This window comes from Brassica rapa, chromosome A02 (genome assembly GCF_000309985.2).
Source record: "Brassica rapa cultivar Chiifu-401-42 chromosome A02, CAAS_Brap_v3.01, whole genome shotgun sequence".
Classification (NCBI taxonomy): domain Eukaryota; kingdom Viridiplantae; phylum Streptophyta; class Magnoliopsida; order Brassicales; family Brassicaceae; genus Brassica; species Brassica rapa.
The window spans coordinates 17,251,233-17,267,402 of NC_024796.2; the positions used below are offsets into that span (position 1 = coordinate 17,251,233).

At 33.6% G+C, this 16,170-nt stretch overlaps 1 protein-coding gene across 2 annotated transcripts; it reads left to right on the plus strand.

Annotated features, from left to right (window-relative positions):
• The first annotated feature begins 13,628 nt into the window (after nucleotides 1-13,628).
• Nucleotides 13,629-16,089, plus strand: LOC103868134 (flavonoid 3'-monooxygenase CYP75B137). Of its 2 annotated transcripts, XM_009146240.3 has the most exons (3): nucleotides 13,629-14,807; nucleotides 14,970-15,601; nucleotides 15,670-16,089. In XM_009146240.3, exons 1-2 carry the CDS (start codon nucleotides 13,881-13,883, stop codon nucleotides 15,591-15,593), a joined length of 1,551 nt encoding a protein of 516 aa, XP_009144488.1. In that variant the 5' UTR covers nucleotides 13,629-13,880; the 3' UTR covers nucleotides 15,594-15,601; nucleotides 15,670-16,089. The 2 variants fall into 2 exon arrangements, with proteins under 2 accessions (XP_009144488.1, XP_033141506.1); XM_033285615.1 differs by having other exon boundaries at nucleotides 14,970-15,736.
• Nucleotides 16,090-16,170: the final 81 nt, after the last annotated feature.

The following is a 16,170-nucleotide window of genomic DNA, read 5'->3' on the forward strand; positions in this document are numbered from 1 at the left end:
AGTTTTAACTTTCAAAGTAGCATTTCTATAAAAAAAAAGACATCGAAACTAAATTGCTTTTAAAATTATTATATAAATAGTTAATGATTATAGGAGTAGGAAGTAATGTTAACTTTGTTAATATTTCCATTGATTAACCTATAATTATTTTGCTAGTTGAAGAGCTAATGTCAAATATTTTTTTTTTTGTAATCAACTCCAAAGAGTTTCGTAAAAGGTTAATAGAATTCATTTGTTGTGCATATATTTTGATATTTTATTAAACATTATCCTAAAAAGAACCATAAGTATTTTAATTATCAATAAATAGGGTTTAGGGTTGTTTAAAATAAAAAGGAACATTGTTAAGGATTTGTGTGTTTGGGGTTAGAATACAATAATGTTTTGTGGATTCAAAATAAGTTTATGTGTATAATGAAACTATTTCGCACCATATAGATGAAAAATATATTAAGAGTTGGTTTTTAAACCGATAATAAATAATTGTGTAAAAGAGTTGGTCCACGTTTTGTATTTAAAATTTAACTGCGCTACAGCGCCGCTATTTGTTTTTAGTTTTATATACATACATATATATTTATTTTAGACATTTTTAACGTTAATCATATATTTAAAATTTTATATAACTATTTCAAATAAAATAATTTTATAGTTAACATATTGTAATAATCAATTGTTTAAAATCGGTACATGTATTTATTGCTTTTTATTATATATTTATCTTATTGTATTTGAATTTAATTATCAAACAAATTAATATGTGCATGAAAAAACATATTTGAAAATTATTTGTATTTAATTTATGCTAAATTTTTACCTGCCCTTCAAAACTGAATTCTTTTTAGCGATATTTTCTACATTTATTCATTTTGTATATACAACGGTCTAAGATATGTTAATTTTTATACATGTATTATATAGTTTGCTAATATTAAGTTGTTCTGTCATCGTATTATATTTTTAATATAAATATTTATATTTACGAAAATAAAATTTATAAATTTATCAATATAATATAATTTTATCATATTTTTTTTTTAAAACTGACATATCACTATTGACTATGTTGGTTTCTCACATAACCCTTAACAATGAAGTTTTTTGACATATCTCTTACAATTCATTGAAAATGACAGCATATATGTCAATAATGATATTTTTAACAACCCTCATCGTCAACGATGATATGCATAACACATGCTTTACACTAACTTTAAAGGATGGAATGTGGCTTTGCTGGTTGTCAAAAACATTTTTATTTGTCAAAACATCGTTATTGACATATTTTCCATTTTAAATGATGGTTGTCGAAAATATCGTTATTGCCATATCTATCGTCATTTTTAACGATGATGATGTCGGAAACTACCATCAAAGATATGTAAGAACCACTAACAATGATGGAATTCATGAGATTAATTTTATTCAAAAAAGTTGTAGCCTTGTAGGTGAAACAATATACTCAATGCCATTGACCAGGAGAAGGACTTGGAGACTAGTTTGTTGTTTGTATAACAATATATCTATCTATGTATCTATCAATTTAACAAAGTAAATCGTATGGGCTTTCCAAACCTTATAATTTTTTAAGACTTATTCTTAGGTCCACCCCTTAGGGTGAACTTATAGGTTCACCAACCAATAAAATTGTCTTATTTTATATTCTATATTTTTTAAAAAAGGAAACAAAATATTGTTAAATTATATTATGTTTTTAAAATTAAAAGATAAAAAAAAAAATTACAAAAAAAAATATTTTACGTCGTCACCATAACATTAAACCCTAAATTCTAATCCCTAAACCCTTAATCCTAAACCTTAAACCCTTGGATAAACCCTAAACTCTAGGATAGATCCTAAACTCTAAGATAAATCCTTAACTCTAAATCAAAATCACTATACACTAAAACATTCAAGCGTTTAAGGTTTAGGGTTTTAGTCATTTTTTATTTAGAGTTTAGGATTTATCCAAGGGTTTAGGGTTTACCCAAGGGTTTAGGATTTACCCAAGGGTTTAGGGTTTACCCAGGAATTTAGGGTTTAGGATTTAGGGTTTAGGGATTAGGATTTAGGGTTTAGTGTTTTGTTGACAACATTAAATTTTTTTTTTTAATTCTTTTTTCTGTAACTATTATCTTTTTTTATTTTTTTTTATTTTAAAAACATAATATAATTTGAGAATATTTTGTTTCCTTTTTTAAAAGATATCGAATTTGAAATAATGAAATCCTATTGGTTGGTGAACTTAGAGGTTCACCCTAGGGGATGAACTCAAGAATGACTCATTTTTTAATCTCGTATTAGTTGTGAAGCAACTCAGGTATTTAATTAATCATCCCTCCTTTCTTTTGGACCGAGTTTTCAAGGGAAGATATTTTTCTCATTCAAATCTGATAGATGTCTATAAAATCAAATTAATTTCCTTGATACTAGAGTGTGGGATGAACTATGGATTCCGTAGGTTCGGATGAAACCAACACGTTGTAATTAAGTGATCCATATCTTCATGTTAACAAATCTCAGCGACGCAGAGAATGATAATCCAGCGATGTAAGGCACTAGAATATGATACCACGGTTCACAAATTATCAAAGAATGATATTTTTATCTAATATATTAGCACTCCATTATCACATGTTCTGTAGACAAGGACTACATATAAATTTTTCAAAATTATCATTTTTTTTCTTCAGAAAACGACCGATACCTATTTTACGACTAATTATAACCAGACAAGTAAAATCATAGTCCTCTCGCAAAATATCTTATTTTCGAAAGATGTGTCTTGTCACAACTTTCAAATGCCTTGTATTTATGGGAATCTTATAGCATGTCATTCTTCAAAGATCTTTGAGCATATGGGTTCGACTTCTTGTGCCCCTATAGCTGAGAAAGAAATTACTCCATCTGTTTCATAAAAATGTTTTTTATGTTTTTTATTTTGTTTCAAAATAAGTGTCATCTTACAATTCCAATGTAAATTTGTACATTAAACTTACTATTTACCCATTTGAATAACCAATAGATTTTTTTTTAAATTTATTTCATTTAATTAATCATACATTAAATGATATATATTTGTCTGTTATACAATTTTTTTATTCTCCGTGAAAAAATCAAAATGATACTTACAGTGAAACATATGGAGTAATAATGTCGACATGTATCTATATAGCACAAGAAATTGTCTTTCACAATGTAGGCAAATTAAATTATTTCAAGACTGAGTACTTTAAGGTCCTGATAACTTATTACCCAAAAAAGCAAGCCTGATTTTTTTTTTTTTTTTTTTGACAGCAAACATTTACAGACTCATATTGACCCTGTAAACCAAATTGGTAACTCTGCATCCATGTGAACGACGAAAGACGGTTGTTTCCTAGCACTCCGTGCTAAGCTATCCGCCCGTAGGTTCTCCGTCCGTGGTACATGAACGATGTCTGAGTTGAAAAAACTTCTTCTCAAAAGCTTTATGTCCTCCAGGTAACTTCCAAATGATGGCCATTCTTCTGGTTCCGAAACCATCTTCACCAATTGAGAACAATCCGTTGCAAACGTAACCTGAAACTGTCTTAAATTCTTCATACATTCCATTGCCCAAATTAATGCCTCCACCTCCGAATGGAGAGGTGAAAGACATGCCCTTACATTCCTGGCCCCTAGTAAACCATCAAATCCTGGTAAAGTGCTATACCAGCCTTGTCCTGAAAATAATTCCTTATCCTTCCATGAACCATCTATGAAGCACCATCGTCCTAAGTTCGGTTCTGTGGATCTGTTCTGGACCTGATGTTCCCTCATTTGATTCTTGGCTACCTGTGCCTCAGCCCACAGTGTCGATTCCAATTCTGCTATTTTCAATGTATCCGTTGGGTCAATATCCAGATTGCTAAACACTTTGTTGTTCCGACCTTTCCATATATACCATAATATCCATGCAAACTGGTGGTCATCCATCTTTGGATTGACTCTCCAGAATAAATAATCCATATTGGCGAAAAAAGAACTACTAGGGAAAATATTGGGATTCGATGGTATCTTAGATAAAGCCCAGACTTGACGTGCTGGAGGACATTCAAAAAACACATGGTTGATTGATTCCTCCGGGTCTCCACAGCGAGCACAACATATATCTCCTTGTATTCCCCTAGTTTGTAGATTTTTCATCACCGCTATACATCCTGAGATAATTTGCCATAAGAAATGTTGGATCTTCGGGGGACACCTCACTTTCCAGCAGAAAGCTTTTAATATATCCACCGTAGGTCCAATCAAATCTGGTGGTTTTTCCCTGTCAGGATAGACTCGTTCCACTTGATAGCCCGATTGAACCGAGTATTTCCCATTTTTTGTGAAATGCCATCCATTTCTATCTTCCATCGTAATTCTACTTAAAGGTATACTTTCTATGAGTTTTACATCATTAGGATCCACCAAAGCCCTGATTGCCTGTAAATTCCATGTTCGGGATTCCGATATAATAAGAGAATCCACTGTGAGGTCTGGGTAACTGTTTTGAAGGTTTTTGTTTGCTGGTCTCGGGCGAGTGGCTGGGATCCAAGGATCATTCCATACTGAAATAGATGAACCTGTTCCCACCCTTTTAATTAGTCCTTTACAAACCAAAGATCTAGCAGAAATCATACTCCTCCAGCCATATGACGGAGAGTATGAACGGATCGGTTCCAGGGGTGAAGCATTCCTGTAGTACCGTCCTTTGAAAACTCTTGAAAAAAGAGTATTTGGCTTCTCAATCAGCCTCCATAATTGCTTTCCAAGCATCGCCGTATTAAAATCCATCAGATCCTTAAAGCCTAGTCCACCATTATCTTTAGGATCACATAATTTATCCCAAGATTTCCAATGCATGCCTTTTGTGTTTCCTCCTGGACTCCACCAAAACTTAGCTACTGCACTAGTTAACTTTTTCACTGTAGCCTTTGGTAACCGATAAACAGACATCACATGGTTTGGTAATGCCATAACTACCGATTTGATAATCACCTCTTTCCCTCCTTTAGTAAAGAAACGGAAGGTCCATCCATTAACCCTATTATTCAAACGCTCTTGTACAAAGCCAAAAACTTGTACTTTGGATCCTCCAAGGCTTTCTGGTAAACCTAGATAAGATCCCATTCCTCCTGTATTCTGAATGCCCAAAATATCTCTCAATTCTTGACGGTTGGATTCTTCAATTTTATGTCCAAATTGAATTGAGGATTTCTGAAAATTAATTTGTTGTCCTGAGACCGTTTCATATTCCTTTAGAATCCTGAGAATGGTTTGACATTCCTCCTTATTTGCCTTACAAAAAAAAAGGCTGTCATCTGCAAATAGCAAATGCGAAATTGCTGGACAAGCCCGTGCTACCTTCAAACCAGTTAATTGTTTCATTCTTTCCGCCTTCTTAATATTTACAATTAATGCCTCAGTGCACATGATAAATAAATAAGGAGACAAAGGGTCTCCTTGCCGCAATCCCCGCTGGGGAGTAATGAGACCTCGTGGCTGCCCATTGAGAAGCACCCTATATTGAACTGACGATATACACTCCAACATTATATTAATCCATCGAATATCAAAACCCATTTTGTGCAGAAGAGCCCCAATAAAACTCCATTCTATCCTATCATACGCCTTGCTCATATCTGTTTTGATCGCCATAAACTTGTTTTGGCAAGACTTATTGGTTCTCAATCCATGAAACATTTCCTGCGCAATAAGAATATTATCCGATATTAACCTGCCTGCCACAAAAGCCGATTGTGTCTCCGAGATTAGTCTTGGTAGATAAATTTTTAATCTTTGACACAAAACCTTTGAGATGATCTTATATCCAACATTACACAGGCTAATCGGCCTAAGCTCTGTCATCCTTGTAGGTCTCTCCGTTTTCGGAATCATACAAATATTAGTAATATTTAATCGAGGATCCATTTCTCCTGTAACCAGAAAATTATTAACCATCTCCACCACATCTTCCTTAATAACATGCCAGGAATGTTGAAAAAAGAGAGCTGTCATTCCATCCGGCCATGGCGCTTTCTCCGGATGCATCATAAATAGAGCTTGCCGAACCTCTTCCTCCGTTGCTACTCTTAATAAAGTTTGATTCATTTGAGGAGAAATAGATGGAACTATCTCCTCCAAAAAACTATCAAATTCCGTTGGGCTAGTAGTACGAAACAAATCATCAAAATAATCAACCGCCACCTTCTCAACTCCGTTCTCCTCTGTTACCCAATTCCCCCTTTCGTCATGTAGGCCCACAATTTTATTGCGAATCCTACGTTGCTTTGTTAAGGCATGATAAAACTTAGTATTAAGATCCCCCGATGAATACCACATATTTCGGCTTTTCTGGTGCCAATATTCCTCCTCATCCTTATAAGCCTCTTGTAACTTTTTGGAAACCTCAAGAATCTCCTCTTGTGTTCTATTATTATCCATTTGAACTTCTTCCAGTGCTTGTTGAAGATCTTTAATTTTGTCCTTCCCATATGGTTGGTTATCTTTTCGCCATGAAGATATTTCATGGCGGCACTTGGTAATTTTTGTAACTATATCCACCCTTTGTTCTCCTTGATTTTCTGTCCAGCCTGCCACTATTGATTCCATAAGACCCTCCTGTCCAACCCATCTCTTATCAAATCTAAATTGTCCCTTCCTCTTTTGTGATAGATTATCCTCCAGCACAGCGACTACAGGACGATGATCAGAACCTACCATCTTTAGGTACTCTGTATAAGAGCATGGAAAAAGTGTATGCCATTCCTCATTTGCCAATGCTCGATCCAGTCGACATCTGACCATCACTGCTCCTTTTCCCTTACCCCTCCTTCCTTGCCAAGATAATTTATTACCTCGAGCCGGAAATTCCAGTAAACCACTATTTCTTATCATGTTGTTAAAAGGAATGAAGGAAGTTGTACATCTTAGGGCTCCCCCATCCTTTTCATGATTCCCCGTAATCTCATTAAGATCGCCAATAATAAACCATGGATCAGATCGTGATAAACCAAACCGAGTTAGTCTCTCCCATACATGTTTAATTCTTGTACTGGATCTCCATAGACAAAAGTAAGGAAAACTTGCTTTCCTTTGACCACCGCCTCGATGTCTATCATCCTATTACTAGAATATAAGATTTTAACTTGATATTCATTGTTATAGAAAAGAGCTAAACCACCACTCCTCCCATTAGGGTCCACAGTAACCAAATAATCATATCCAAAGTGTGCCTGAACCCCTTGAACGAATTCAAAATCCTGTTTCGTTTCAGATAAAAATAAAAATTCTGGTTTATGTTTATGCCAAATCTCCCGAAGATAACTTATTGTCCAATGACTTCCTAGTCCTCTAACATTCCAACTTAGTATCTTCATATATAAAAAATTTGAAATGGTCTATCGAGCCATAGAATACAGGTTTAATGAGACCCAATAATATTCTAACATCAATACCCCACCACCACCATATCAGAGCCACATCCACGTATTGGCCCACAGATCCTCTTCCTACAATCCTTCTTTGTAACCTGTGGAATTTTACCCACAGATTGTCCACTCTCCTCGACTCCTGCCATGTAAGGACAAAGTGTCTACGAACATATACAAGCTGAAACAAAACTCCGTTTATGGTTACAGATATCTCCCTCTTCCATTGTCCACATACCATTGATTCCATATTACAATTAAAAGCATTCCCTCTATATGAATCACCAGCATGTTCAAAGTATAATTTCCAAATATAAGAACCATCACCAACGACTAAACCACTGACTCCATAAGAACCAAAACACCATGAAAACCAAGAAACATTATTATTCCAAAGCATGAGAACACAGCGAAATAAAAATGCAAAAGCGACTTCCCTTCTACCCACATAATTAAATAAATCCGCAATACTCAAATAGTTTATAACTCGCACCAATAAAACACATCGACTACAGCACTGCCATCTCACGTAACGAGGCCTTATAATGATAATTATAAATCTATATTGATCGAAGCTAACGTCACAAACCATAGATAACATAGTTAACTCCCTAATAAAATAGCACACCTTAATTTCCCGAGTACACTCTATTGAAACCAACCACGATGCAATTTTACATGACTTATCCTCAATATTTTTTATTGGATTATGAAAATTCACAACGTCAGTAAAAGTACATTTCTCAAGTCTCACCACCATTATTAAAACATTTGACCCATATCTGGAACCCTTAGGACTCCCGTGACCAAAGTAAATCGTACTATAGGTAAGCCCACTCCAACTTGCAAGAAACTTGTACCATAGCCTCCCTGAACTTCCCAAGCCAACTGCCATCTCTTTTGTAGAACAAACCATGAACAGAACTTTCGTAACACTCCTCACCACAGCTACCTTGAACCACACCCTCTCAACCACTTGCTTACCCAAATAACCGAAACCTAACGCCCTGTTCATCTCCAGTTCTGCTTTCTGTAACTGGTTGGAAGAGACCAGTTTAGGAGCAAGCCTCATAATACACTGACCAAGCCAATCGATCCAAATCTCTAACCAGGTACCCGAGCAAACTCCTACACCAATGTTCCCATTATATAACCTGAAGTGATCGCAAAACTCAAGTAAAACTACACCAGTAACCAAAAGCGCTTTGACGTCTTGCTCCATCGGGTTCATGCACCTCCCTCTCAAGGTCTTGGAATAACTCTTAATCAGGTCAGAGTTATCGGAGATCTTCAGTCGTTTTCGGTTTCCTTCCCCATTCTTCATATCACCGCCATTCCCAAGAAGCTGACTTTGAGACATCCTCACCAAAACCAGAAGAGAACAGAAAAGATTGTTAAACTTTTGCAAGAATAGATTGGAAGGTTTGATGCTACGCTCAATACTCTCACGATCTCTTTTATATTGGTTCCCGAGACCCACATCCCCACGTAAAGAATCCAAACCATGAATGCAATATCCTCCATCAGTGATTCGAAAAATCATAATCCCAGATTCAACAAGACCAGCCAAACTTTCCAAAAAACCACCAAAAATCAAATACATTAACCCAATAATCCCCTCATCATAATGAATCAATCGGATCTGATTAACCCAAATCCCTAAAATAATCGAGGGAGGTCTCGCGTTGATGAAAACGAAAACCGTACCTCGAATATCTTGTACAAGATCCTCTGGATTCCGCATCCCTTTCGAAGAGCTTGGTGAATCTCGAATCCTGCCAATCCCGACCCGAATAAACCCTTGCAAATCCTCAATTAAACTTTTTTCCAAGATTCCTTTTGGAATCCATATCCTTATGATCGTATCTTTCCGGTAAACACCCGATCGAGTCCTTGAGTCCCCGAGAATGCCCGGATCCCATCCTCGAAACAGCATCGAAAAACCCTAGTGTTTTGTCGCCATCGCCAAATATTACCTTTTTGTCATTAAGATGAACATAAAAAGTGTTAATAAAAAGCAAGCCTGATTTTTACCCAAAAAAGCAAGCCTGATTTTTACTAGCAATCAATCTTGCCATACAAAGTCTCTTTTCCAGACTGGGTCCACGTAGAGAGTTTTTTATGGCCTTAAAAAGTTTCAAAATTTGTGACCATATGTACAGAACTACAGATGCATTTAATTTTTATGATTTAAAAAGATTTTTCTTATAATTTTTTTTGAGATATCGTCCGATAAAACTTTCTCAAAGAGTTCCAGAGATGATCTTTTAAAACGTTTACTAGATTTTGACCCGCCCTTTCAAAGGGCGGGATTTATGTCCTTTTCAAATTCTATAAATTCTAAAATTTTAAGTTCTATTATGTCATAGGTAGCTAATCTTCTCAACGGCTACACAAAGCCATGCCTAAAAGTCATTCTTCTCATGCATTATTTTGGGGTCACAAATTTTTAAAAATTATAGTTTAATGGTTTAGACTTTTTGTTGTAAAAAACACTTCGAGGAGAGTTCAACTAATTCACTTTCTGAAATTAACTATTTTATCTATATGATATAAGCATATTTATATTATAAAATTATTTTTAACAGTTTTAGATTTGTGTATTTGGTGAAAATGATATATATATATATAAGTTATATATAGTTATAAATAAGTTTTTTTTTGAAACTTGCCTTTAAGTCCTAAAATCATTCTCATGGCACTGCGGCTAGGTCTCATGTCTTCCGTAGGAGTGACGGTGAATGTTGCTTCGATCTTCTTGAAGAAGTCCGAGATGTGATTCCAAAATATGCTCATCTTCACTGTTCTTTTCTTAAAATACTTCGGTTCGCGGTTTAGAACCTCAACTCCACTACTATGAAACATATAAATTAATTAAGGGTTTTCATCGTTGATCAAGAAACAAAAAAATGAAAGTTGGAAGTTAGTTAAGGGTCATTTACCTGCAGTAAATGAGAACGAATCATGATTGTAGGCTTGTAGCACTTCCATTCTCTCTTCCTGGTAAATATTTAATTGATTCGTCTTCAGGAGATTCTATGTCAGCACCTCCATTAAAAGAACCGTGTAGCATTGATAGAAAATATATCGAAGATTTTAACACTGCCCTTCTATATGTTTTTGTAAGTACTGTATATGTTTTGTGGGTTTGATTATAATCCTCTATCGATGAATGTGTTTATATAGAGAGAGACTTCAGTGCAATTTTCTTAAAATAATGGTCAATATATTATAGGAATAGAATCATTTAGTTTAGGAAGTCCCTATATTATTGGTGATACAATATATTTTAAAATAGCTTAAAATATAAAACTAATAATTGATACTAATCTCATGAGCAAAATCATAACTACTATATATGGTTTCAAGTTACTATAAAATAGGAACAGCGATATTTAATTTAAATATTCCTACAGTATTTAATGGTGTAGTTAATACTTAAATTGTTACCCAAGTTGAAAATCGTGGATTTTAAAACGTCTTGTCTATGATTGGTCGAATATATAATTGTAATATTTAAAAATACATCTAAAAATGGCAGTGGCATTCTATTGTAAATAACTTCAAAAAATAAGGGTATAATCCTATTAGGGATTCTGCTTTAATAGTATAGATGGCCTCAGCTTCTGTTTTCAATATGCTCTTAATCTGTTTTGTATTTCTTTTTACCAACTTTTTGTATATATATTTTTTGGTCAAACCAACTTTTTGTATTTCTTCTCTTTTTCATGCTTTAGTAATTTGTGATTTTCAGATCATAATGTAATTTTCAAGATAATTAGTTAATTAGATGATAATCGAGTGATTTTTTTTAAATATATTGTACTTAAATATTATAAATAATATACATTTTCAGATCATAGTGTAATTTTCAAGATAATTAGTTTACATTTGATTAGAAGTGAACATTCGAGTACCATTTGGTTCAATTCAGATCTTTGAAGATTTGGTTCGGTTCAGATCTTTGCGGGTTTGGTTTCGATTTGTTTTTCGATAACCTATTTAAATTTTTTTCAAAAATTAAAGTTCATATATACTTTAAATTTTTCAAAATCTAAAAATAAAAATAATATATAACATATAAATTTGAATAATATATGTCAAAGAACTTAAACTTAACATAAAAATTGGTTTAGCTTAAATATTTGAATAGGAAACCAATAGATATTTTAAGTATTTTAGGTATTGTAAGTATCATTTAGCTATTTTAAACATGTACTTATAACTATTTGTATATATTTCTAAGTATTTTGGACAACTTAAAAACATCTTATATGTGTATTATTTTAGATATTAAATTTAAAAATAATTAATATATTTAAGTATATAAATCTTGTTCAGATATATTTGGATACCTAAAATATTACGGTTTGGATCAGGTTTGGTTCTGGTTCTCTAGATACCAAAATTTTAAACCCATTCAGATATCTAACCAATTTTGGTTAAAGTCCAGTACTATTCTTTGGATCGGCCTTGGTTCGGTTTTTTGGGTTATGATTTTTTGTCGAACCCTATTTTTATTATTGTGACAAAATTTTAACGAAAATGATGATGGTTCATATTGATTTTAGGTATGCAACAATTTTTAAACCAAGACACATTTTACTATGTATGTGCCCATTTAGTTAATTATTAAAAAGTGTTTGTGGCCCATTTAAGAAAAACAATGGGCTGAACTTTAAAAAAACGTTACCATTTCAGATTGTCAATCGAGACTTCCAAATATTATATGTCGGTGTTGTGACGAATAGAAAGGGGATTAGGTTAGGAAAGAATATTTGTTGTGCAATCCATGTTCTCGCTAGGTTGATTTCAATAACTTCTAAATAAACCTTAGTTATATCGATCTCTTATAAGATTTTTGAACAATATTAATTAATAAAATCTTGCATTTGCTAAAGTAATCAATTGTTTCTCAATTAATATATAGGAGATTATAGTAATCACATAAATCAAAATAGTACATCTTGTTTATTTACAATATATTTATGGTAAATAATTCAAAATAATTATTTTATTTATTTTTATGGTATATAATTATATTTCAAATATATTGACATAAATATATAGTATATTTTAATATAAATATTTATTATTGAGACTTCTTACTTATATGGTTTTATTAACATTTGTATATTTGATGTAACAAAAAATTTAAACCATTAATTTCAAAATCTTCGATGTGGTATTTTTCGATGCAAATTTTAAAATTAAAATATTAAGGTCTCAATACTCTTTCAATGCAAATTTCAAAATTAACTTATTTTTGTATTTTTAAATGGTACATAGTTTAATTTAAACGATAATATGTATATATATATATTTAACACGAATATCTATTAAATAAAAAATTTATATTAATACGATTGTATGATCATTTTGATCTTGTTATAACAAAAAATTAAGCCATTGACCACAAAATTTTCAAAAGGATTTTTAACATTTTTGTAATTTAAAGTTGTTTTAAAAATTCAAAATATAACATATAAAAAAATCTAATTTTTTTTATTATTATATGGTTAATGTGATTGTTTAATTTCTTTTAATAATATAAAATTATACAAAAATGAGGAAAGATGCAAAAATTGTTATCAAATTTTTATTATTCATAATTATTAATCGACATATATATGTTAATCATAATAGGTAACTTCATAGCTTTTATTTAAGGAAAAAATACATGGTTCTTATATTTTGGGTTAATATAATGTTCGCTAGTAATTAGATTTTGGACCAATATCTTTTTCAATTGATTATTAAGTTGACACGTAAGTTCAATTGTTATTCTAGTTAAGTGACACATAAACAAGGTTTCTTTTTAATTAGTATAAATTTAAAGTTACAATTTTTAAATGATTATCAATTAATATTTAGGGGATGAAAACATTTATAATAAAAAAATAATTTTTTTTGTCACAACTATATACATTGCAACTTTTGATTAAAAAAAAAAGACAATGGAGACTAATATTATCCGCTCAAATGTTTTTTTTTTGACGTCGAACGATCATTCTATTACTCAAACTTGAGGTAGTTTGGATAACCAGACCGGAATACAACAACCAATAAAAAGTAACTCCCTACGAAAGGTTTTAGTAGTCTTAGCTAAAAAATCTGAAAACTGATAGCGCACTCGTGGCACATAGGTGATTTCAAAGTCCGGGAAACAAATCTGCATCGTCTCTATCTTCTCTAATTCTGTCGTGAAACTTGACCACTTCTGGAATTTTTTTACTATTGTAATCAGCTTTTTGCTGTTTGTTCCAAAGTTATGGTATGGTGAGTGTTGAAGCATATCCGCTGAGATGTTATCATATTCATTTCCACTATTATTATAATAAATTATCTTCTTGTTGTATGTAATAAGATGATGCTGTAACCGTATATAAAAACATTATACCAGTCTTGACAATCTCATAGTTCGTACGAACAGCGGTAGAAACAATGTCTCTGATATCGGATCTCCTCGCCGACAACACAGCCACTCTTACTCCTTATGCAATCCTCATCCTCACTGCTATATTTACGGTTCTCTGGTTCCTCTTCAAACGCTCGCCGCAACCGCCTCTACCGCCTGGACCGCGAGGCCTACCTATTGTCGGAAGCCTCCCGTTTCTTGACCCAGACCTTCACACCTACTTCACAAACCTCTCTCATGAACACGGTCCAATCTTCAAACTCAATCTTGGCTCAAAACTAACTGTTGTGGTCAACTCTCCATCGCTGGCTCGAGAGATCTTCAAAGATCAAGACATCAACTTCTCAAACCATGATGTCCCACTCACGGCAAGAATCGTTACCTACGGTGGCCTCGACCTTGTATGGCTACCATACGGTGCCGAATGGAGGATGCTTAGAAAAGTTTGTGTTCTCAAGCTTCTTAGCCGCAAAACTTTGGATTCATTCTACGAGCTTCGACGCAAAGAAATCCGAGAAAGAACGAGATTTTTATACGAGAAAAGTCAACAAGGATCGGCGGTGAACGTCGGAGACCAGTTGTTCTTGACGATGATGAATCTAACGATGAATATGTTATGGGGAGGGTCGGTAAGAGCAGAGGATATGGAGAGTGTTGGAAAAGAGTTTAAAGGAGTTATTTCTGAGATTACTAGGCTTTTGGGTGAGCCTAATGTTTCTGATTTCTTTCCGTGGCTAGCGAGGTTCGATCTTCAAGGGCTTGTGAAGAAGATGCGTGTGTCTGCTCACGAGCTTGATGCCATATTCGATAGAGCTATCGAACAGATGCATAAGCTAAGAAGTAGCGACGATGGTGAATGTAAAGACTTTTTGCAACATTTGATGAAGTTAAAGGACCAAGAAGGCGATTCGGAGGTTCCCATTACAGTTAACCATGTCAAAGCCGTACTCGCGGTAACTAATGGTTTCAGTTTCGTTACTTAGTTCATGAGAGTGATTTGGTATCATAGCTCTTTAAATACCAAAAATATAATTTATATATATATATATGTTTGTGGTTTTTTGTTCGTGAGAGTGATTTGATTAAAGTGTTTGTTATATACTGTATATGTGAAGGATATGGTAGTTGGTGGTACCGAGACATCTACAAACACAATAGAGTTTGCGATGGCGGAGCTTATAAGTAACCCAAAGTTGATGAAGAGAGCGCAACAAGAGCTAGACGAAGTTGTTGGAAAAGAACACATTGTCGAAGAATCGCACATCACTAGACTTCCGTACATACTAGCCATTATGAAGGAAACACTTAGACTTCACCCAACCATTCCTTTGTTAGTCCCTCATCGTCCAACTGAAACTGCTGTGGTGGGAGGTTACACCGTCCCTAAAGACACTAAGGTCTTCATCAATGTTTGGTCTATTCAAAGAGACCCAAACGTGTGGGAGAATCCGACGGAGTTTTGTCCCGAGAGGTTTCTTGATAATAAATCTTGTGATTTCAGTGGAACCGATTACAGCTTTCTTCCGTTTGGATCAGGCAGGAGAATTTGCGCGGGTGTAGCACTCGCTGAGAGGATGGTTTTGTACACTCTCGCCACCCTATTACACTCGTTCGACTGGAAGATTCCAGAGGGACAAGTTTTGGGTCTGGAAGAGAAGTTTGGAATTGTCTTGAAGCTCAAGACCGCTCTTGTTGCCTTGCCCGTTCCTAGGTTGTCCGGTTCGAATCTTTATCAATAGAAGCTAAGGTCGTTACATTTGGTAATTCATATATTATTCCCAAATATACTATCGTTATAAAAGTTTTGTAATGCAGAATACTTATCAAGGTATTAAGAAAGAAGCCTTTTGGCTTTGGCACTTCCATCTATGAACTTTGTAAAGAAAGGAACTGAAGAATGCATACTACCAGTGCGGGCCCAGTGAATATAAGGGCCACAAGCCCCGGAAAACTATGGACTGTTTAGTTAAAATAATTTGAAGGATAAGGAGATTGGATACCACTACCATTAGGTTACAAAAAACTATTGTCAATGTCAGGACTAAGCAGCGTTTGAGAATATTTCGAGTTCACTCTCTTTATAAGTATTTAATGTCAGTGTCTTAGATCTCATTCTAATATTTATAAGTATGGGTTTTACCGTTTTAGTCATATAATAACACTCCAGTTATAATTTGTAATACATCCTAAAATTTGTAAAGTATATGCCTCAAAAAAAAATCCATACAATAACCATATATGTGATTCTATTTCTATATATATATATATTATTAGTATTATTAGTATTATTATTATTATTATTATCATAATACTAAA